A 24,054-nucleotide genomic window follows, 5' to 3' on the forward strand; every position below is an offset into this window, starting at 1 on the left:
TAAGAAGCAACTCCTCATCTGTTAAAATTTTATCATGAGATTGCAGCAATTCAATATAATATTAACGAAAAATAAATATTATGAGAATCACCAAAATGTGACACAAAGACATACAGTGGGCAAATACTGTTGGAAAAATGGCACAGATAGACTTGTTCAACACAGGGTCGCCACAAACCTTCAATTTGTTTAAAAAAAAAAAAAAAAGTATCTGCAAAGCACACTAAAATGAAGTATATATATATATGTTCCTGTCCTTCACATGCCTAGTAATTTTTTTTTAATTGTGTACCAGACATCATGTTTCAAAGAACCACAGGAGCTCTAGGTTACATTACCTTCTACCAGAGAGTTTCTCCTTTCCTCTGTTTGAGGTGCTAATCACCTCAGTCCCATAAGTTTGAGCTGGGTCAGAGCTACACTGAATTTTTAATAAGCCTCATGTTAGCCTTGTTTAGCCTTTGTATTTTAGGCAGGACTCTCCTAAAGCTTTTAAATCTGAGGGCTTGGTAGGTCCTAGTCTCCGTAACCTCCTACCTCATGCAGCTTCAAATTTTCACAGATGGCTCGAGGAGAAGACTGGCTACTTATTTTGGGCAGTCGCCCGTCTCTAGTGGGCTTTTCATTCCTAAATACCACAGCCACTGCAGATACTTCACTCTTTCAGCTTTTATTCTAGCCACCCAGGGTTCTGCACAGCCCTAAAATTCAGCATATGTCCCAGGAAAGGGAACCAGCTGTGTGCACTTGAAGATTCTCAAGTTGCTAATCTGCCACGTCACCTTCAAATGACCACAAAAACTTGAGATTTCCCTCTGGAATTTTGGTCCATTTAGTCATCATTGCTTCCACAGTTCAAATATGCCTTTAAAAATATGATTTTTGAGGGGCACCTGGGTGGCTCGGTCGGTTGAGCACCTGACTCTTAATTTCAGCACAGGTCACGATCTCATGTTTGGTGGGATCAAGCCCCACATCGGGCTCCGTGTTGGGAGCACAAAGCCTGCTTGGGATTCTCTCTCTCTTTCTGCCCCTACTCCGTTCACACTCTCAAATAAATACACACTTAAAAAACAACAACAAAAAACTACTAAAGGGGCGCCTGGGCTCAGTTGGTTAAGCATCCGACTTTGGCTCAGGTCATAATCTCCCGGTTTGTGGGTTCAAGCCCTGCATTGGGCTCTGTGTTGACAGTGTGGACCCTGCTTGGAATTCTCTCCCTCTCTCTCTGCCCTTCCCCGGCTCGCATTCTCGCTCTCAAAAATAAACATTAAAAAAAAAACTAGTAAAAATATATTTGTATTTTATCTGCTTTTTCTGGTTGTTGCCACAATACTTCATCCTATTTGAAAGTAGACTTGTTGAAAACATTAGAAGTAGCAGTTGAATCCAACCTGATAGTAACATCACATTCATTTGAAGAGAGAACAGTAAAAACTGGTTCACATTCTACACTCACAACAGCATGACAGCTGCATCTAGGAGTTGCCAGATGTGGACAGTCATTCAGCTGTAGACCTTGCTGGACAGTATACAATATAATTATCCCGAAGGTAAAGTCAATTCAGGAAGATTTCCCGCAGTAATTATACAGGAGTCATATTCCAGAAGATATCATGTGTCATGTGAATGACTACCCAATATGCTCTTCTATAAAGGACAGACCTATTCATTTGGAGTATGATGCTTTTATACTATATGGGTAACTGAACAAATGACAACCGAATAATGAAAATACTGTGTCTGTCTCAGTTCAAATAATGGTTGCATTCCTGAGCATGTTTCACTAAACTTTACACATCTCGAATATGCAACCCTAAGAAAACTGTCTGAAATACAAACTACTACATAGATCAAAATGCTTTAGCTGGGGATCACCTGGTTGACTCAGTCAGTTAAGCACCCAACTCCCGATTTTGGCTCCGGTCATGATCCCAGGACCATGGGATAGAGCCCCACATTGAGCCCCGTGTTGAGCTCTGCACTGGGAACAGAGCCTGCTTAGGATTCTCTCTCCCTCTCCCCTTTCCTCGCTCATTCTCTCTCTCTCTCTCTCTCTCTCTCTCTCTCTCTCTCAAAAAAAAAAAAAGCGTTCAAGCTGGATGTTTACCCCCTCATGTGTATTGAGATGGTCATACTATAGGTCACCATTGTTTCTGTCTCAAGCATACAAATAGGAACTGAAATAATATTATGTTCTACAAGTGACCTAAAATGCAGTATCGGGGTGTCTGGGTGGCTCAGTCGGTTAAGCGTCCGACTTCAGCTCAGGTCACGATCTTACAGTTTGTGGGTTCGAGCCCCGCGTTGGGTCCTGTGCAGACAGCTCAAAGCCTGGAGCCTGCTTCAGATGCTGTGTTTCCCTCTCTCTCTGCCTCTCCCCCGCTCATGCTCTGTCTCTCTCAAAAAGAAACATTACAAAAAATAAATAAAGTGCAATATCATCCATGCGTTTTTCTCCTACTGTTTGCTGTTTATCTTAGTGTGTCTGGCTATTTTTACAGGATTTCTCCTTGAAAAACAGGCAACTTTCTTTTTTGGGTTTCTGCTACCATTGGAAAGCACTACAACTTACAAAAAGTGATTATGTTAAATATGGAAAGATGTAACAGATTTGTGTGCTAAAATTGAGAAAGAAAGCAACTATGAACCTTGCTAGCACCTTCTTGCTATGACAAATAAGACATACTGTATAACAGAATTCCCACAAACCATTCACTTTCTTTCTTACTTAGTAGTGTCTTGACATCTCTTATTGTATAATCTAGAAACTACGTATTTAAATTTAATTAAAAATAATGGCATAGTTCTTATTTTCTGAACTATCTCAACCACAAATTAATGAGAATACCTTTAGGATGAGTTACATAGTTCAGGATGATGTTGCATGAAGGGAATTTTATGGGCAAATTGTTATTTTTGAAAGAATGATTCAGGCAATTTGGTAAGCTGGGCCACTACCTGCAAAGGTGCTCCCTGCCTGATTGCCCCACACTTACCTGATCAGAGGCCTCTTATCATTTTTTCTCCATCATTCTTTGATTCTTTCCCTTGCTCCAGTAAGGAGGTCACATTTGATTTAGAAACAGAGAGTCCTGCTTACAAGAGGGAAAAAATAGATACTTCAAAATATTATGGTTCCTCCTAGATCCAGACCCAATCTCTTAATATAAAGGCAGAAAAGCTATTACAAGAAAAGCAAAAGCAGAAGGAAATAAGCAAGCCACTTCCCACTTGTACCAATTTTAATTCATTCTCTCAAGAACATGGAGAAGGAATCCAGGTGGGCAATTTAAAGCCCACTCCCTATTTCCTAAAGAGAAAGCAAAGATACCTAAGTTCAGGTTCTAAATTTGCAGGAATAGTAACCTTGGATGAGGTTCCCATAGTTCTCAGTCATTATGTTCCCATATAACTTCTGCTCGGGGTCCAATCAGCCCCTTCCTCCTGAGACAAGTCTGTGGCCACATCTAAATGTTACAAACCTCTAAAATGATAAATACATTTGGGGCGCCTGGGTGGCTCAGTCGCTTGAGCTTCCGACTTTGGCTCAGGTCACGATCTCACTGTCTGTGAGTTCGAGCCCCGCGTCGGGCTCTGTGCTGACAGCTCAGAGCCTGGAGCCTGCTTCGGATTCTGTGTCTCCCTCTCTCTCTAACCCTCCCCCGCTCATGCTCTGTCTGTCTCAAAAATAAAACATTAAAAAAAAATTAAAATGATGAATACAGTTTTGTTCACCAAAGGCCCCCATATGGTGCTAGGAAAATAATGCCAGGCACACCAAAGGAAAGGGAAGATTTGTACCACGGAGTTGTTCTGGTAGAGATTGAGGCTTGGAGAAAATTATTAGGCAGCAGCTATGTATGTCACAAGGAGTAGGAGAGAAAAATGCCAGCCTCTCACTTTGTGAAACATTTACCCATACATGAAAAAAACAGACTTAAATAAGGCACTTATTCAAGTGCTAAGTTCCATATTATCTATACTAAATGCAAGGTAAGTTCTTAAAAGGAGGCAGACAGATGCTTGAAAGATACACCTTTAACTGGGACATTAAAAAATGGGCAAGGTGTACATGGAGAGTGAAAACATCATCTGATTTATTTTGACAAATACGTGCTTACAAAAGAAATGTTCCTACTGTAAATGGAACAATAGAGGAAAACTACCTTGGCATTTTCCTGTGACACACCTTATTTACATTTATTTCAGACTAAAACAGGTCTAGTCATATTCAAGGATAAACATGAGTTAGCATAACCTTAAATCTAAATTCTGTCTCACAGGTAAAGCCATAATATATTAAAAATGTTTCAGTAATCATGTATGTTTCAACAAAAGTGCACTACTCTTTGTTAGTGATATCAATATTGTGGTAGTTGCATTTTCACAATCACAAATGTGTGGAAAAAACTCTGCAAGTACTAGATTAATTAACTAGAAAATAAAATATTTATTCATAGCTTTTTGAATTTGCTTTAAAGCAAAAATCACCTCACCCCCAAAAAAAGAAGAAAAAAAAAAAAAAGAAAAAAAAAAACCTCCCACAGATTCCCTCCAGTATGACTTCTCAGAACTCTTAAGATTTTGCCACACTCATTACAATGGTAGTTTTCCCCCCAGTATAATTCTGTAGTTTGATATAATGCAGAAAGTCACCCTATATTCAGTTCATTTATAGTGTTGTGTTTTCTCTTTAGAAGAGTATTTTAAAACCTAATAAATATTGCATGGTACAAAAAAACACTCCTGAATCATTGTGTTTGCATGACTTTGCTTCATTATGAATTTTCTGATGTCCAAGAAAAAGTGCAATCTTACCCACACATTCTGCCCTGTTTGAGCCAACAGATGCAGAATTAGGGCCAATTTCTAATTAAAAGCTTTCTCACATCTATTGGCCACGTATCCTTGTCTGGTAGGAAGTTACAAATGTAGAGTAAGGGAATCTCACCAGATGAAGGCTTCTCAGTATTGACTGATTTCATCTTCTGATATTACAAAAAGAATGCAAAGCTATTAATGGCTTTCCCACATATTCCTAGGTTATTTTTTTCTCCAGGATGTTGAATCAAGTATGACCCATTTTTCTTCACATTGAACATATTCACATAAGGCTTCTTCCCAAGAATCCTTTGAAGTCAAAGTTAAGGCATTAACTGTTTGCTTTTCCTAATCCATATTCTTATGTTTTCTCTATAGCGTGAATTCCTTTGTGTTCAGTAAGGAACGAGTGATAATTAAATGAATTCTCATATTCATAAGGGTTCTCTAGAGTGTGTGTTCTCTGATGTTTGGCAAGGTTTGAGCTCCAGCTGAAGGACTTATTGCAAAACTTACATACATAGGGCTTCTCCCCAGTGTGAGTTATCTGATGTAGAATGAGGGAAAAGCTCCGGCTAAAGGTTTTATCACATTCGGTACAAGCATAGGGCTTTTCTCCAGTATGAATTTTCATATGTTGCATAAGGGATGCATGCCACGTGAAAACTTTACCGCAGTCATCGCATTCATAGAGCTTTTCTCCAGCATGAATTCTCTGATGTTTAATAAGGAATGAGTGGCATCGGAAGGCTTTCCTACACTCATTACATTCATAGGGGGTTTTGGTAGTATGGATGCTCTGATGCCGAGTAAGGTGTGAAGAACGGCGAAATGCCTTCCCACATTCAATGCATTCATAAGGTTTCTCTCCGGTATGTGTAATCTGATGGCGAATGAGCTCTGAGCCACTGCTAAAGGCTTTCCCACATTTCCTACATATATACTGTTTCTTTCCTATATGAATTCTCTGATGTCGAGTGAGGTTTGAGGCACGGCTAAAGGCCTTTCCACATTCAGTACATTCATAGGGTTTCTCCCCAGTATGTGTTCTCTGGTGTTCAATGAGGAATGAGAGATAACTGAATGTTTTATTACAGTCCTTACACTCATGGGGTTTCTTTCCAGTATGTATCATCTGATGTTTCACAAGGTTTGAGATCTGGCTAAAGGTTTTGCCACATTCCTTACACACGTATGGTTTCTCTCCAGTATGAGTTCTCTGATGTAGCACAAGGGAAAAGCGCCGACTGAAAGTCTTCCCACATTCATGACATCCATGGGGCCTCTCCACGGTATTGATACTCGTGTGCTGAGACAGGGCTCCCTGATGAGACACTGTTCCTTGCCGGATACACCCCCGATTTCCTTGCATCTGAGTATCTTCCTCGAATTTCCAGCCTCCTTTAAAACTGGAATATTCAGGGCCATGGCTTAGAATTCTTCCCACTACCAAACACTGGGGTGAGTCATCTTCATAAATGACATTTTTTCGAGAAAACTCTTTGACCTCACGATTTGGTTCTGAAAATGAAAAAACAAAGCAGTTGTTTCTCTTTTTTTCTGTGTTGAGTAAGATAAAGCCACTCCTCACTTTTTTAATGAGAGATTTTAAAAAAAGGCATCTCAGTAGTGCATAGCTTTCAGTTTTTGTAGTTCTCGTGGAGACTGAAATCAGAACAGTAAGTCCAGAAATTCAGAACATATCAGAGGAGAGATGTAGGTAAATAACAAGAAAAGCTAAGTAGAAGTAACAGACGAGGGAGGATAAAACAGAACACGAAGATAAATAATTGGGAAGGATGGGTTTTAGTCCTCAGCTCCACTTAAACTTTATCTGAGGCCAAAATGACTTGAGAAAGACAATTTCATAATGCTGCTAATAAACTACAAATGTTCCTCACGTCCCACAAAGACATCATACTCTGTTTACTTAATGCCTCTGGAACACCTTACAGTAACTTATTCTAAATGACCAAGTAAGTAAAAGGTACCTCTGGCAATGACGGAATATGACTCTCACTCTAACTCTACTTTCCAAACTGACAGCTGACACTCTACTTTGGTATAACAGTGTCTTTCCATCAGATGCTTTTGATAGACAAACACAGGCCCCGATTTTCTCCAGGCTAACTTTATCATTTTGGGGGGGAACAGAAACTATAATATGAATAATATGAAGACTTTTTTAAAAATATATTCACTCATATCCTAATCCTTAGGAAATATGTAGGAGTAAAAGGCCATGATGTATGCAACTTATTCTCAGATGTTTCAAGAAAAAAAGCATATACCAAAGGATAGAACAAACAAGGTAAATGTCAGCAGTAGGTAAATTTCAGTAACAAGCTTGTGGTTATTCTTTATACTATTCTTGCAAGCTTTCTGGAAGTTTAAAATTACATCCAAAAACACATTAAAAACTTCGTTTTCCTCTAAAACACACTTTGACATTTATTTTGTTTGAGGGGGTGCTATCTTTTATCATCATTGACCATAAGCTTCTAGGAAATATAAATAGATCTATTGCTTTAATACATATCTGAACAAAGGATCAAGATCTATATTTATAGGGTAGGCATGTAAAAATGAAAGATTAGGATACAGGAGAGAGTGAAATAACAGTTAAGAAAATGATCTCAATAAAGCATAAATTTTTTTTTTAATGCTTATTTATTTTTGAGAGACAGAGAGAGAGCATAAGCAGCGTGGGACAAAGAGAGAGGGAGACAGAGAATCCGAAACAGGCTCCAGGCTCCGAGCTGTCAGCACAGAGTCCGACACGGGGCTTGAACCTGCGAGATCATGTCCTGAGCTGAAGTCGGATGCTTAATCAACGAAGCCACCCAGGCGCCCCAATAAAGGGAAAATCTTACATTACTTTCCTGACTCCTCTATAAACCAATCTCATATCTACTGAGCACCTCAGTAAGAGCCCTGGGGATATAAACTGAATAATTCTTTTCATGAGCTGAGAAATTAAATAGGGAGATAAAGAGGACACAGAAGAAAACAATTAATGATGTAAGAAAGGAGTAAGTTCATTATATTTAGAGTAAAAATTGTATAAAAGATCAGAAACAACATATAAAAATCACTGCAACAGATAAACAAAGGCTTCATTCAAGAAATTAGTTGGGAACTGAAATATATTATAAGTCAGGTGAACCTAGATATTTCATGATATTAGAAAAAGCCATTGATGTTAACTGCACAGAGTTAGTATATTATCTGCCATATGGTTTCCCAGACCAATGAGAGTCAAAAGCACAACCAAGAAAATTAGGTACAAGACATAAATAGAACGCTAATTATATATTCCTCACCCCCCTCTTCCTTCACTCAACATCACCTCCCCTTCTTCAATCGCCTACTATGCCCACACGCTTTTTGGTAATTCCCAAATGGATCTGCTATAACAAAGCACTCACACTTATTAAAAGCCTAAAGGGATACAAAGATTCATTCTTAATGTAACAAATGGTTCCTATGATAAATCAGCACCTAATATGCTCAAAGCAAAAAATTTTAGATGCATTGACTCTCTTCTCATGAAAAAAAAATCCTCTATCACGTTACTTAAGATCATTGAGGAAGTACTTCATATACTACAATGTTGACAGAAAAAAAATCCACCAACCTAGAATTGTGTACCGTACAAAATTATACTTCAAAGGTGAAGGAGAAATAAAGATTTTCTGAGACAAAAACTGAGGAGACATACCATCAGTAGACATGCCTTGCAAGATCCAACACCCATTCATAAAAAAAAAAAAAAAAAAGCTCAACAAATTAGGAATAGAGTGGAATTTCCTCAAGCTATAAAGAACACCAAAAAATCTACAGGTAACGTCAGACTTAATGGTGAAAAATCTGAAGCTTTCCTGCTAAATGTGAACACAGGAAGGATGTCCCTTCTCAGCACTGCTTTTCAATGCCATGATGGAATTCTTAGTTAATATAAAAAGACATGAAAAGGGGGTGCCTGGGTGGGTCAGTCAGGCGTCTGACTTCAGCTAAGGTCACGATCTCGTGGTTCATGAGTTCAAGCCCCGCGTCAGGCCCTGTACTGACAGCTCAGAGCCTGGAGCCTGCTTCCAATCCTGTGTCTCCCTCTCTCTCTGCCCCTCCCTGGCTCATGCTCTGTTGGTCTCTCTCTCTCTCTAAAATAAACATTAAAAAAAAAAAAAACAAACGAGGGGAACCTGGGTGGCTCAGTCGGTTGAGCGTCCGACTTCGGCTCAGGTCATGATCTCATGGTTTGTGAGTTCGAGCCCCGCGTCGAGCTCTGTGCTGACAGCTCAGAGCGTGGAGCCTGTTTCAGATTCTGTGTCTCCCTCTCTCTCTGCTCCTCCCCTGCTCGTGCTGTCTCTCTCTCTCTCTCTCTCAAAAATAAACATTAAAAAAAAAGACATGAAAAGTAAATAAAAGGTATACAGATTGGCAAGGAAGAAATAAAACCTTTTTTTGGCAGATATCAGTATTATCTATGCAGAGATTCTGAGAAAACTTACCAAAAACCTGGAATAAGTAATTATAACAAGGTTGCAGGATACAAAGTCAATGTACAAAAGTCAGTCTTTCCCATATACCAGCAATGAACAAATGCAGTATGAAACTGAGACATTACTATTTGTATTAGCATACCAAAAAAATGAAATACTTAGGTATAAACCCAATAGAACATGTACCAGATTTGTATGAGGAAAACTACAAAACTCTGATGAAAGATATGAAATAAGAAGTAACAGGGGAGACAGAAATATTCCACATTCATAAGAAGCCTCAATATTGTCAAGATGTCAATTCCTACCTGTGGGAAATAAGCTTAGGAATCCCCCGGGCTTACACCAATGGGTTACAAAGGCATAAAGAAGGACAAAGCCATAAGATGCTCACACCCGAGTTTGGGTAATAAGATCAGGACCCCAGAACAGGGAGGTGCAAAGGCACCCCAGAATAGAGAGGGAGGGGCAAGGGCACCCGAGAACAGCGAGGGGGTGCAGAGCCCCCAGAATAGAGAGGGAGGGGAAAAGCTCCCAGAATAGGGAGGTGCAAAGGTACCAATATAGAACAGAGGTATGTGAAATAAACAAGATTAGGCATTCAGGGCAGAAGTGCCCCCCAATTTAGTACTATAGCAGAAAGGAGGGAAGGACCAAGTTAGATAAACAGGTAAATTGGGCTGTAGATGGTACTCTGCGCTGCAGGCAAAGTTGCCCTGAGCGGAGATGGTTAACAAAAGAAAAGGTGCCTTGTCAACCCTGAAATTACTCGCCCTACCTGTCTCATCCCCTAGGCTGAGATAAACAGAGGTGGTGCCCCATGTCCACTGTAAACAACCTTCCGCCCCGCCGCCCGGCGCCAGGATTTTGTTTTGTATTAACCCAAACACCTAACCCCAAATATCTTCAAGACCCCCTTTCCGCCACGTCCATGAGTTAATGTTCACAGATTCATTGTCGCTTTGTGCACATCCGTCGCCATGTTACCCTTCTGATCCCAATAAAAACGGGGCAAAGACCCTTATTCGGTGCTCTTGTCTATTCCCAGACATTAGCCATCTCTCGCTTTAATCCTGTACCCCGCTCTTTTGTTAGACAAGAGAGAACTTTAGACTTAGGGTCTACACTTACCAACCTGATCTACAGACTCAATGAAATCCCAGAAAGCAATTTATAGATCTCAACAAACTTATTCTAAAGTTTATATTGAGAAGCAAAAGACCTAGAATACTTAACAGAGTATTTAAGGGAAAGAACAAAGTCGGAGGACTGATACTACCTAACCTGAAGACTTACTCTAAACTTATAGTAATGAAGACAGTTTGGTTCTGGAGAAAGACAAGTAGATCAATGGAACAGAGTAGAGAACTCAGAAATAGACCAGAATAATTATAGTCAACTGATCTTTGACAAAGGAGCAAAGACATCTTTTCAACAATGGGTCCTGGAACAACTATGCATCCATATGCATTAAAATGAATTAAGACACAGACCTTACACTCTTGACCAAAATTAACTCAAAATGGTCATAGACCTAAATGTAATACACAAAACTATAAAACTCCTAGAAGATAACACGGGGAAACCTAGATGACCTTAGATATGGCAATGGCTTTTTAGATACAATAACCAAAAGCATGATCTATGAAAGTAATTGATAAGCTGGATGGACTTCATTAAAATAAAAAACTTATGCTCTGTAAAAACCAGCGTCAAGAGAATGGGAAGACAAGCTGCAAACTGGGATAAAATATGTGCAAAAGACATATCTGTTTAGACCTAGCATCCAAAATATACAAAGAACTCTTAAAACTCAATGAGAAAATGAACAATACAATTTTAAATTGGACAAAAGACCCAAATAGACACTGCACCAAAGAAGATACACAGGTGGCAAGTAAGAATATGGGAAGATATTCGACATCATGTTATGAGAGAATTCTAAATTAAAATGAGATACCAGTACACACTTATTAGAATGGCCAAAATCCAATCCACTAACATCAAATGCTAGCAAAGATGTGAAGCAACGGGAACTATCATTCATTGCTGGTGGGGATGCAAAATGGTAGAACCACTTTGGAAAACAGTTTGGCAGTTTCTTAACCAAACATACTCTCACCACATGATTCAACAATTGCACTCTTTGGTATCTCCCCGAATTAATTCAAAAGTTATATTCACACAAAAGCCTGCATATGAATGTTTATAGCAGTTTTCTTTAAAATTGCCAAAACTTGGAAGCCACCAAGATATCCTTCAGTAGGAGAATGCAAAAGTAAACTGTACTTCATCCAGACAATAGAATGTTATTCGGCACTAAAAAGACACAAACTGTTGACCCTTGAAAAGGTATAAAGGAACTTTACATGCAAAATGTTGAGTGAAAGAAGCCAATGTGAAAACGCTAACTACTGTATGATTCCAACTATATGACACAATGGAAAAGGCAAAACCATCGAGATAATAAAAAGATCAGTGTTTGCCAGGGGTTGCGGGACGGGGTGGGGGGAGAGGAACACGCAGATCGTGAAGGATTTTTAGGAAAGTAAAAGTATTCTGTATGCTACTAAAATGGTGGACACATGTCATTCATTATACATTTGTCAAAACCCTCAGAATACAGGGGCGCCTGGGTGGCTTGGTCGGTTAAGCGTCCGACTTCGGCTCAGGTCATGATCTCACGGTCCGTGAGTTCGAGCCCCGCGTCGGGCTCTGTGCTGACAGCTCAGAGCCTGGAGCCTGTTTCAGATTCTGTGTCTCCCTCTCTCTCTGCTCCTCCCCTGTTCATGCTCTGTCTCTCTCTGTCTCAAAAATAAATAAACGTTAAAAAAAAAAAAAATTAAAAAAAAAAACAAAACCCTCAGAATACACACACCACCACGAATGAACTCTAATGTGAACTATAGACTTTGTGTGATGATGTGTCAATCTAGGTTCATCAGTTGTAACAAATGTACTATTGTGATATGAGATTGTGGTATGGGATGTCCACAGTGTGAGAAGTTGTGGTGGGGTGGGGTATATAGGCACTCTTGGTACCTTCCACTTAATTTTGACGTGAACCTAAAACTACTTTTTAAGAAGTTTATTAATTAAAAAAAAGCATTACAGTATTTATAGCAAAGAAAGGTTTAGGGTATTTTTATTGCTACAATAAAGACTGAGGGATATAAATATACAAATTCACTAGCACTCCTGCAGAAAAGCAATATAACTTGTAAAAAAAGAAACTAGGTAAAGCTGCTTAAGAATAAGTTCAACAACATACGGGGAATGCAGGGAGTTTACACGGAAGATTCAAAATTTTACGAAGCTGTGAAAATAACTCCCATATATGTACTTTAGCTCAGTATCAGCATCTGGGGGCTTGTTAAAAATACAAATTTGGGGGGCACCTCGGTTAAGCCAGTTAAGCGTAGGACTCCTGGTTTCGGTTAAGGTCAGGATCTCACGGTTTCGTGAGTTTGAGCCCCACATCAGGCTCTGCACTGGCAGCACAGAGCCTGCTTGGATTCTCTCTCTCCCTCTCTCTCTACCCCTCCCCTACTCGCACTGTCTCTCTCTCTCTCTCTCTCAAAATACATAAACTTAAAAAAATGCAATTCTTGGGGCGCCTGCATGGCTCAGTTAGTTAAGCATCTGACTCTTGATTTCAGCTCAGGTCATGATCTCATGGTTCGTGGAGATCGAGCCCTGTGTCACTGTCCGCGTGGAGCCTGCTTAGGATTCTCTCGGCCTCTCCCCCACTCACGCTCTCTCACGTGCTCCCTCTCTCAAAATAAATTAAAAAAATAAAAAATGCAGATTCTTGGGTTCTACACCAAATGTAATGACTTAGATTTTTCCAGAGTAGGGTCTGAAATATGTGCTTTAAAACTCTCGAAATGACTGAAATTTGAGAAGCACTGTGATCTCTTTAAGCTCCAGAATGATACCCAGTTACCTACTGAACTGATATATTCAAGTATCCCACAAAGCCCCAAAACTCAGTCACAAATTGACAGTCTTTCCTTCCCCTTCACTTTTTTTCCCCCCCAGTAACGCCATGGAGAGTGCCGTCAACTACGTTTCCTCAGGCTTCTTCGGGTCTTTTATCTACTCAATCTCCAGGTCCCTTTGAGTCCACTTCCTTACTTTGTTACCAACCTGCGTTCCTCCGCTCATTCCCTGGACCCCTCCATACTTCATGTGATTACATCTGGCCGAGGTCAAGGCAACACCTCCTAGATGAGAGCTGTTTCCTAGTCTTGCTTCCGACAAACCTGTTTTCCAAACGTTAGCTAAGATAAAACGCTCGCCTGCCTAAAATCTTTTAATGACTCCCTAACAGGGAGGAGCTCTAGGTTCATTAACATGGCTTGTAAAGCACCTGCACGATCTGACCGATGTTTTCCCTAACCATCCTTAATTCCCACCATTTTCCTCCTTTTACTTTACTTTATACTCCTGTTCAATCTAGACTGAACTTCCTATTCTCATTTTATTAGTATCCTCTTTCTACATGCTATAACTTTGCTTTTTTTTTCCACTTACAAAACACAAGATGAATGGTTCCAGTCGTGTAAAGATGGAGTTCGTGCACTCTGACCTGTCTCTCCTACTGCATGTAGGTAAACGCTGTGCACAGAATGCACATCTAAGAGCCCTAAAAAGTAAAGGGTAGCAAGGTGATTAGAGAAGGAAATCAGACCTTAAAGTAACAGTGAACTGGTGGTGAGTTTCTTAGGTTTTTTCCCCCCTCCAAATTCTTCACGCTTAAAGCCAAAGGCAGCATGAAACCAGGGACTGGGCAGTAGGTAGGAGGAGAAAGAGCTCCCAGAGAAGCCTCTATTTCTGGTCTGAGGAATGGGAAAGAGGGTCTATACTAGTCAGAAATCTTATCTTTTGTGTGTTCATTTCCCATTCCTGCCTAACCCCAAGGCATCTAGCAGCAGTGGTGGCCATACAGGCTCTTAAAACTCTACGAAAGGAGTTTTCTCTCTCGGCAGAAAAATCCATGTTCCCAAGAGCACAGGGATCCCACCCACTTTTATTCTTTTTCTCCCTGTCTCCTTGTTACTCAGCTACAGAGGCAGACACAGTTGCAGGAAATACAGAGCAGAGGGGAAACTAAAGGTCTGCCTTTCTACCCAGAAGACTTGAAAGAGGGGGGCCTGGGAGCCAAAACATGTAGGAGAGGTAGCTCAGGAAAGTGCTCCTGTAAAGTTGTGTATGAAAACCTGGGCTCAGGGCGCCTGGGTGGCTCAGTCAGTTAAGCGTCCGACTTCGGCTCAGGTCATGATCTCACAGTCCGTGAGTTCAAGCCCCGCGTCGGGCTCTGTGCTGACAGCTCAGAGCCTGGAGCCTGCTTCACATCCTGTGTCTCCCTCTCTCTCTGCCCCCTCCCTGCTCATGCTCTGTCTCTGTCTCAAAAATAAATAAACATTTAAAAAAATTAAAAAAAAAAAAAAAAAGAAATCCTGGGCTCATCCCTGAGTTGCACGTGCATGGATCTGACCCTCCATCACATACCAGAAACTGTGAAAACGGAAACAAAGGTGAACAAACCGCGCAAGTTCGGAAAGGCCAGTAGGAGGTGCATATGCAAGACAAGTACAACAGACCCACAAAGCCTTTAAAGAAAGGGCTGTCCCGGAGCCACATACATAGGAGAGAGGTTAGAACTGATGGCTTCAAACTTGCTTAAATAAAATTAACATCTCAATGTGACTTAAACAACGCCCAAAGTCTTAAAATATCAAAATGAATACATTACAATGAAAGTTACAGGACATACAGAGAAACAGAAACGTTTCATTATCCTGCAGGGCAGGACAACCAGCACGCACTTGTGACGCATTTATGTATGGACAGTGCACTTAAAAAAAATACTAGGGGCACCTGGATTGGCTCAGTCAGTTAAGCAACTGACTCTTGATTTTGGCTCAGGTCATGATCTCACAGTCATGGGATCGAGCTCTGCATCGGGCTCAGTGTGGAGGCTGGAGCCTGCTGGCAACTCACCCGCTCTCCCTCTCTCTGTCCCTGCCCCGCAGTGTGTGCTCGCTCACTCACGTTCTCCCCCCCAAAAATTTAAAAACTTATATGAATAAATAATTTAAAAAATACTAGGCAAAACTGTTATTTTGGTATGAAAAATGACATTCTGCTCATGTAGGAAATGTCCCATTTATTCATCGATAGTGAAGTACTGTAGAGTGAAATGTTGAGATGTCTATAATTTACTTTTTTAATTATTAAAAAAAATTTTTTTTAATTTAATTTCTTTTGAAAGAGAGAGAGACAGCATAAGCAGGAAAGGGGCAGAGAGAGAATCCTAAGCAGGCTCCATGCTGACAGCACACAGCCCGATGCAGGGCTCAAACCCACAAACCATGAGGTCATGACCTGAGCCGAAATCAAGAGTCAGATGCTTAACTGACTGAGCACCCAGGCGCCCCTGTAATTTACTTTTAAATTATTCAGCAAAAAAAGGGTGCCGTAAGGCAAATACAGTAAAATGTTATCCATTATTAAATCCGTGACTAAGACTGAATAGATGTATGCAAGGATAGAAAAAGAGAGATTCACTAAAGAACAGAGAACCCAAAAACATACACAAAAAATGGTATTTAAGTTATGACAAACGGAAGACAACAAAAGGAAAGGACAGACACATCAGTGCTATGAGAACTGGATCTGCTCACAGAAGGGATCAAAACTGACGAGTAACTCACATGACGCACAAGAATAAGCTCAAAATAGGCTATGGACCTACAATAGGCTATGGACCTAAATGTGAATGGCATAAAGACCAGGCTTTTTAAGAGAAAATACAGGAAGATGTCTTCATTATGACCTCATGGTAAGAAACAGTTTCTTAAACAGTCCAACCATAAAGGGAAAGATTGGTAAATCTGACCACACTAAAATTAAGAATTGCCATTCATCAAAAAAAGTTATTAAGGGGGAAAGTAGGCCACATGTGAGAGAAGATATTTGCAGTGAGTGACAATAATTAGCAAAGAATCTGAATCTGAGATATGTAACGTCTACAAATCGGTAAGAAAAAGGTAAGTGATCCAATACATGAGCAAAAACCTTCAAGAGGCACTTCACAAATGACGGTATCTAAATATCCCATAAACACACAGAATGGTGCTCAACCACATTAGTAATCAGAGAAATGCAAGTTTATGACAGGCGGGGACACTCACCACTATCCTAACGAGGAGGACACAGAAATGCAAGCTTAAGCCACAAGCTACCACTGCACACTCTTCTGAGAGTTGAATATTATGGTGCCTAACTTTTGGGCATTGGTGAGTTTGGGCAACAAGAGGACCCCACGTACGGTGTTTGCGAGAACGTAAGTCAGTAAAAGCACTGTGGAAAACATTTTGGCATTATCTAATAATGTGAAGGAGGGTCACTGTCCTCCGACCTAGCGATTCCAGCCCTAAATATCACCCCAGGAAACCCGTGCCAGGGTACAGGGACAATAGTAACACTGCCTGCGACAGCCCTAAAACGCAAACAACCCAAGAAGGCCTCAATAATAGAATAAATGGGGGAAGGCTTAGCTGTACAATGAAACGACCTTAGCTGTACAATGAAACGACCTCTAATATGCAAAATGCATAAATCTTAAAAGTACTTTTCAGAAGCAAATCACAACATATACATTATGAACCCCTCTATGTAAAGTTCACAAACATACAAACCTAAACTATAGTGATTACAGACACAAACAGATGACAAAGCTATAAAGAAAACAAAGTAAGTTACTCCCATTAAAGAGAAGGCTGCCTTTGAGTGGGGGCAGGAGTGAGCACTCAGAAAGTTCTTAGGGACCTGGCAGTGTTCTATTTACTGACCCGAGTGGTGGTTACATGGGTGTCTTAGTAATTGGTTAAGCTGCAGATTTATGTTTTATGCATTATTTCTGTGTGATATTTCACCTTTCAAAAATGTACTGGACTGCAGCCAATTAAGCCAACCGTGCTGTCTCCCCACGGGGCCTGGTGTGCAGGCTCCTCAGTCGTATATGCAGCCTGTTGCTTCTACGAGTTGCCTTAGAGGAGGCAGTCCTTTCCAGTGGACCTTCATGTCTGACCTCATGCTATCCCCAATCTGGGCTCCAGACAGGCACGTGGGGGGACCTTTGGAAAGCCCCAGGGCACCATGGCCAGGGTCCGCACAGGCCAAATCATGTCCATCCATACCAAGCTGCAGAATAAGGAGCATGTGATTGGCACCCTACACAGGGCCAAGTGCAAGTTCCCTGCTGCCGGAAGAGCCACATCTCCAAGAGGTGGGGCTCCACTGACTCTAATGCGCATGAATTTGAAGATATGATGACTAAAAAAACAGTTCATCCCAAATAACTGTGGGGTCAAATACATCCCTAATCGTGGCCCCCTGGACACATGGCAAGCCCTGCCCCCCACCTTTGTGCCACCAATAAATCCTACTCTGTTTGAAAAAAAAAAAAGGGGAGACAGAGGTACTAGAATGAACACACAAAAACTGGACAAGCTGTATTAAGGTAGCGGAGGGGCACTTCGTCCCTCGGGAGAGCATTAGACTCTCGATCCTTGACGTCATGAGTTCAAGCCCCACACTGGGCACAGAGATGGGTGGAAGCGAGGGAGGGAGGAAGTAGCGGGACTAGCGGCAATTCTTCCCTCCCTTCCCCTGTACACAGTTTTATTGGTTTTATTATTTTTACATGTACAAGAGGACACTGTTCTTCAGCTCACACTTAAATGAAGAACTCTCCCCGCATTTGCTCCACTCATGACTTCAGCCCACATCAGTACCTTCCACACCCTCCTGGAAGTCTGCAGCACGTGCAATTAACCACCGCTCTCCCGACAGATGGAGCTCAGTGTTCCTGACACCTGCTCCTGCTCCCTCACCAGTCCTTCCAAGCTGCTGCTTCCGGCACACGGAGGCAGTCTCCGGTTATCTCAGTGGAAGGTCAGTGTACCTCCAGGAGAGGTTCGTTTCAGAATCAACGAAAGAACTTACAGAACCCTGCATGAATAAAGAATTTAGGCTCCATAGATCTTCTAGTCTACCCTCCATAGACTCTTCCAGGGCAGGGCACGGCCATTTGTTTTTAAAGAGCTTCACCAGCCATTCTCCTGTCAACTGAAGGTGAAGGTTTTCAGGCACTGCTCAATCTCAGGGCTTCAATTTTTGCTTCTGAGTGTTAAAATTCCCACGTCTACATCTCCAACTTGAACTGTTTTCCATGATCTATTCCAACAGCCTATGCATCTCTCCACTTGGAAATACCATCCTCTACTCACACCAAGCACATCTCCTTACAAATTCAGCACCTACTCTCCAAAACTGATCTCTTTCCTGTCTTTTCTGCTTCTATTACTACTATCCCTATCCAAATCATCTAGGCCTAAACAAACAGGAATTCGTTTTTCCTTACTGCTGAACTGACAATTTGAGGACATCTAATGAAATTATTTACAGACCTATTATATCTCACTAGACTATAACTTCTTTGGTGGTTATTATACTTTTTTATATTTTCTACTCTCTGTAGCACCTAAGAGAAAGCCTTTTAAATAAACATTAAAGGAATGTGTGAGTGAACGAATAAAGCCATCAGGTAACCAAAAAGCAACGAATCAGTCTTTCCAAGGTGGCTAACTGGAACAGTAGTACACAGAAAAAATATATACCTTTTAACTTAGGCAACAGAAACAGAGGTCAATTTCAAGAAAGACAGGGGGGAGAATTCAAAAAGAATTGAAATCCAGAGCCCAGACAGAGCTAACGATGGAAAGAAAGCACACATCTATTTGTAAGAAAGCGGGGAAAGCATAAGATGAGAACTAAAGGCAGACTGGTAAGTGGGTGTGAACGTGGTTCCTTATGGAGCTGTGTGGGCAAGACTTCATAGTCTCCATACCTCTGCTATCTTTAAGGGAAAACTTTCCAACCAACATACAAAAAAGTATTGCATTCTCATTGATTAGTTGGGTTGTTATTAACTTACTCACCTGAAAACAGATCTCTTCTCACACCTCTTTTCTCCAACCAGGGCTCTTTGCCTTGCTCCAATAAGGAAACCACATATGGCTTAGAAATGTTAAGACCTGCTTGCAGAAAAGGAAATAAATTCAAAATCAGTCCTTCAGTCCCTAGAAGAGGAGCCATTAAAAGAAATGCCAAGGGTGCCTGGGTGGCTCAGTCGGTTAAGCATCCGACTTCAGCTCAGGTCATGATCTCACAGTTCATGGGTTCGAGCCCAGCGTCAGGCTCTGTGCTGGCAGCTCGGAGCCTGGAACCTGCTTCGGATTGTCTCTCTTTGTCTCTCTCTCTCTCTCTCTCTCTCTGCCCCTTGCCTGTTCATGCTCACATGCTCTCTCTCTCTCTCTCAAAAATAAATAAATATTTTTAAAAAAATTTTTTAAAGAAATACCAGATGTAGAAGCACCTGGCTGGCTCAGTTGGTAGGGCATGGAACTCTTGATCTTAGGGTTGTGAGTTTGAGCCCCACACTGCATGTAGAAATTACTTAAAAATAAAATCTTTAGGGGCACCTGGGTGGTTCAGTCGGTTGAGCGGCTGACTTCAGCTCAGGTCATGATCTCATGGTCCGTGAGTTCGAGCCCTGCGTCGGGCTCTGTGCTGACAGCTCAGAGCCTGGAGCCTGTTTCAGATTCTGTGTCTCCCTCTCTCTGACCCTCCCCTGTTCATGCTCTGTCTCTCTCTGTCTCAAAAATAAACAAACATTAAAAAAGAATTAAACATAAATAAAAAATAAAAATAAAATAAAATCTTTAGGGGCACCTAGGCGGCTCAGTCAGTTAAGTGTCTGTGTCAGGCTCTGCGCTAACAGCATGGATTGCATGGGATTCTCTCTCCCTCTCTCTCTGCCCTTCCCCTGCTCACTTACTCTCTCTCAAAATAAATAAATGTTAAAAATAAATAAATAAAATTTTTCGAAAAAGAAATATCTACCAGATGTAAACATGAACGCTAAGGATTCAGTGCTTATAATCCATCTTAAAAAGTTAAAAAAGAGGGCCATCTGGTGGCTCAGTCAGTTGAGCGCCCAACTCTTGATTTCAGCTCAGGTCAAGATCCCAGCCTTGTGGGATCAAGCTCCACATTAGGCTCCTTGCTGAACGTGAAGCCTGTTTAAGATTCTCTCCCTCCTTCTCCCTCTGCCCCTCCCCACTCACACACTCCCTCTCCCTCTCTCTCCCTAAAATAATGAATGAATGAATGAATGAATGAATGAATGTAAAAAACAAACAAAAAGAAAACTAACATACCACCCTTGGGAATATTAAGTCAGAAAACCAAGATTTACAACAGCCGTCCCCAAGTTTAAATTCTGACTTAGAGGAGATAAGAAGGAATACACTTACCCAGTGAAACCAGGTGGCTGTAGTTCTCCAACATCACATGTCTGTACAAATCTCTTTGAGTAGGCTGAAGCCATTCCCACTCCTCCTGGGAGAAGTCTATGGCCACATCTCTGAATGTCACTGACCCCTGAAATGATATACAGATATCTGCACAACCAGCACCCATGCTCCCAAAGGCCCTGATTAGGAGTGAAATGAGTCTCCCCATGGAGAGTAGACAGTGTATGCACAGAGTAGCAATGGGGGTTTTCAGAATTCTAATTAGTAAGAGCCTAGCTGTTTTGTTTTATTGCATAATTGGAGAAAAGGAAAAAAATAAATAAAATTTGTCCTGACATAATTTACAATTTTGTGAAAGATAAAGGATTATACACACGAACAACATGGATTTCTGCCTTTTGTTGTTCAAGTTCTTAGAATCTTAGAACACTTAATGAATAACAAAGACAGTCCCTTTGTATTCAGTAGGCAGTGTATATTTTCCTTAATAGCAGCCTATTTTAATGAGATCCAGCAAGAATATCTTCATGGTAACAACCGGCTACAGCAGACAGCAGCAGTACCTTTAAAAAGGGGCATGCACTCAAGGGCAACACGGTTACCGCCATTCCTGAAAAAAGGGCTATGAAACTTACCGGCGATGTAAGCAGTGTCACAGAACAAGGATACGCAGTAAGAAAGACTACCCAAGGAAGACATGTCCCCCATCCCAGAATGGAACCAAAAGCTTTCCCCTCAGGGTTAGGAGTAATAATGTGCCCCCACGTCACGGCCTGCTTTTGCACTGCTTCAGTAACCCACAGAACCATGAGCAGAAATTTTAAAAGGGGTCAAACTAGTAAGAGCTCCAGATGCATGGCAGTTGTATCTTACAGTTAAAAAAAAAAGGTTTAAGCGATAAAGGTTACTGACTAGTAAAGGAAGCTATTTTCTCAACAACGGAATCTGCAGCACAGATGGAAACTGGACTCGCCAGCAAATTTGGGAGAGCATCTGGATTTGGAGACAAGCATGAGACAATGTATGTAGGGCAGAGAAGTAGAACTAAAAACAGGAACTAAATCAAACAGCTGGCCTTCTTACCCCCACCTCTGTGAAACAACTGCCAGAGATTTTGTTTGCCCCAGCTGAACCCCCCACACCCAGGATGGGTCACGCATCAGAGTCACTTGGGAGTGACTGTTGAACTGCACGCCCAGAGTTTCTGGTTCAGAAGGTATGGGAAGGGAGCTCATGACTATACGCTTCTAGTAAGTTCTCACGTGATGCGGATACTGCTGGTCCAGGAATTCCACTTTGAGACCACTGACACAGGTGCTGAAAGTACATGCTTAATCAGAATATGACTGGGGCAGTCGGGTGGCTCAGCCGGTTAAGGATCTGACTCTCGACTTGGGTTCAGGTCATGATCTCACGGTTCCTGGGATGGAGCCCCACTTCTGACTGCGCTGACAACGAGGAGCCTGCTTGGGATTTCCTCTCTCCCTCTCTCAAAAATAAACAAACTTTAATATGTACGACTGAGAAAGGGGTAGCTGGAGCGAGGGACAGAGTAAAGCACTCCTCATTCTAACACTGGGAAAAGGAGGAAGAGGTGACCTAACACACCCGCCCCCTCCCCCGCCGGCTCCCGACCTTCCCCCAGGTCCGAAACCCGCCCACAACCGGACAGCTTCCGTCCACCTTCCCATGTCCCCTCAGGTCCAGGTGCCCGAAGGAGAGGACCAGAGCAGGGCGCTTCCGGAGAAAGCCAGCCTCTGTCCCCCAGTCCTGAAGCACACAGATGCCCTGGGAAAGAAAAAAGGAAGCAGCTCACCTGAGACATGGCTCGCGGCGGGACCGAGGAGCGCAGGGGGAAACGGCACAGCTGGCAGCGAGACAAGGCAGCCCTGAGCGCGCGGGCCGTCCCGGAGCGACCAGGCCCCACCGGCTGCGGACTCCCACCGCGGCACAACCACCCACCCACCCTTCCTCGTCACCCAGAGGACCGGGGCCGCCAAAGAGAGTCCCTCCCAGCCACGGTGTGGGATCCGGGGAGCCTAGACCTGACCCGCACCCCGGCACCGCCTCCTGTAACGGGGTCACGGGACGGCGCGTTTCCTCTGCGCCTTTAGCCGGGAGCGGGGGACGAGGCGTTCTCGAGCTGCAGATGGTCTTCGGCCCGGGCCACCTGGAGGGGATCTCGGACAGAGGGGGCTGCTTTAAGTGTCTTGGGCCCAAGCGAGCCAGACTTTCGGATCCGCGTCCGGGGAGGGACTCTGCCCGCCACAGCCTCAGGCACCAGACCCCCGGGCCAGGCCGGGCCGCGGACGACTACACTTCCCAGGACCCACCGCGGCCGCGAGGCCGGGGCAGAGGCGCTCCCATCACCCACCACCAATGCCCGAACGCCCCGCGCCTGCGCACACAGCGCCAGAGCCCGCGGGCCTCGGAAGACTACACTGCCGAAGACCTACCGCGGCCTCCCCCGCGAGGGCTGAGGCGCTCCCCTCACGCACTACTACTAACAGGATGCCAGGCACCTGCGTACGCAGCGCCAGAGCCAGGGGGCCTGGGACGACGACACTTCCTAGGACTACACTGTGGCCCACACACTACGACTCCCAGAATGCCCCGAGACCATTCCAAAATCCCGTTGGCCTCAACTACGACTCCCATAATGCCCCACGTCCCGAGCCTGACACCAAGACTCCACCCTCAGACCAGCAACGAAACCCAAACAGACTGCGGGCCCCGAACTTCCGCGGCAAACCACCAGCGTCGGCGGCTGTAGTAAACGGAATTCCCGCGTGAAGGGCTGAGATTCTAAGAGACTCTCGCGCCAGGACAGCGTTGGCTCCCGTCGGCCGAGCCCGGACGCTGCATCCGTCGGACGTGACAGGAGAACGCAGCCCCGGGGTGGCCCGGCTCCTCCTCCCAGGTTCTGACCTGCCCCGACGCCCTTCGGAAAGAGGAGCTGGAGTAGCTGAACTGCCAGAACGACCTAGGGGCTCCTTTCCTCCCTACGCCGTGCAGGATGCTGTCGTGGCCGCGTAGGGAAGGTTTTGGGGCGCAAGCCAGACACCGCCCTGCCCTTAAAGAGCTCAGGGTCCCAGGGGGAGGGAGGCGGGAGGAGGAGCTAGACACTGAAAGAGTCGGCCCATTGAATCCGGGAGCATTGTTCCAGGTGGAGGGAATAGTTTGTGCAAGACTTAAAGGCAAGAAAAAAATGAAGTCCATTATTTAAAAAAAAAAAAAAAAAAGGAAGGAAGAAGAACTCCATTGGCTGATGGTTGCAGAGGGAGAGGTTGGGGGGATGGGCAAAATAGGTGAAGTGGGAGTCACAGATTTACAGTTATGGA

At 43.0% G+C, this 24,054-nt stretch overlaps 1 protein-coding gene and 1 pseudogene across 9 annotated transcripts; one reads left to right on the plus strand and one right to left on the minus strand.

Moving 5' to 3' along the window:
* Positions 1-4,072: 4,072 nt before the first annotated feature.
* ZNF140 (zinc finger protein 140) lies at positions 4,073-23,731 on the minus strand. Of its 9 annotated transcripts, none has more exons than XM_053901842.1 (6): positions 23,642-23,731; positions 22,530-22,580; positions 21,626-22,030; positions 20,714-20,840; positions 19,337-19,435; positions 4,073-6,345 (listed from the first exon to the last, which is right to left on the minus strand). In XM_053901842.1, exons 4-6 carry the CDS (start codon positions 20,745-20,747, stop codon positions 5,186-5,188), a joined length of 1,293 nt encoding a protein of 430 aa, XP_053757817.1. In that variant the 5' UTR covers positions 20,748-20,840; positions 21,626-22,030; positions 22,530-22,580; positions 23,642-23,731; the 3' UTR covers positions 4,073-5,185. The 9 variants fall into 9 exon arrangements, with proteins under 9 accessions (XP_053757817.1, XP_053757819.1, XP_053757816.1 ...); XM_053901844.1 differs by lacking the exon at positions 23,642-23,731 and adding an exon at positions 22,770-23,120 and having other exon boundaries at positions 21,626-21,706; XM_053901841.1 differs by lacking the exon at positions 23,642-23,731 and adding an exon at positions 22,770-23,120.
* Positions 17,289-17,398, plus strand: LOC128776915 (small nucleolar RNA SNORA70; annotated as a pseudogene).
* Positions 23,732-24,054: the final 323 nt, after the last annotated feature.

The sequence above is a fragment of the Panthera pardus genome, unplaced genomic scaffold (genome assembly GCF_024362965.1).
Source record: "Panthera pardus isolate Hobbes unplaced genomic scaffold, ASM2436296v1 HiC_scaffold_14, whole genome shotgun sequence".
Classification (NCBI taxonomy): domain Eukaryota; kingdom Metazoa; phylum Chordata; class Mammalia; order Carnivora; family Felidae; genus Panthera; species Panthera pardus.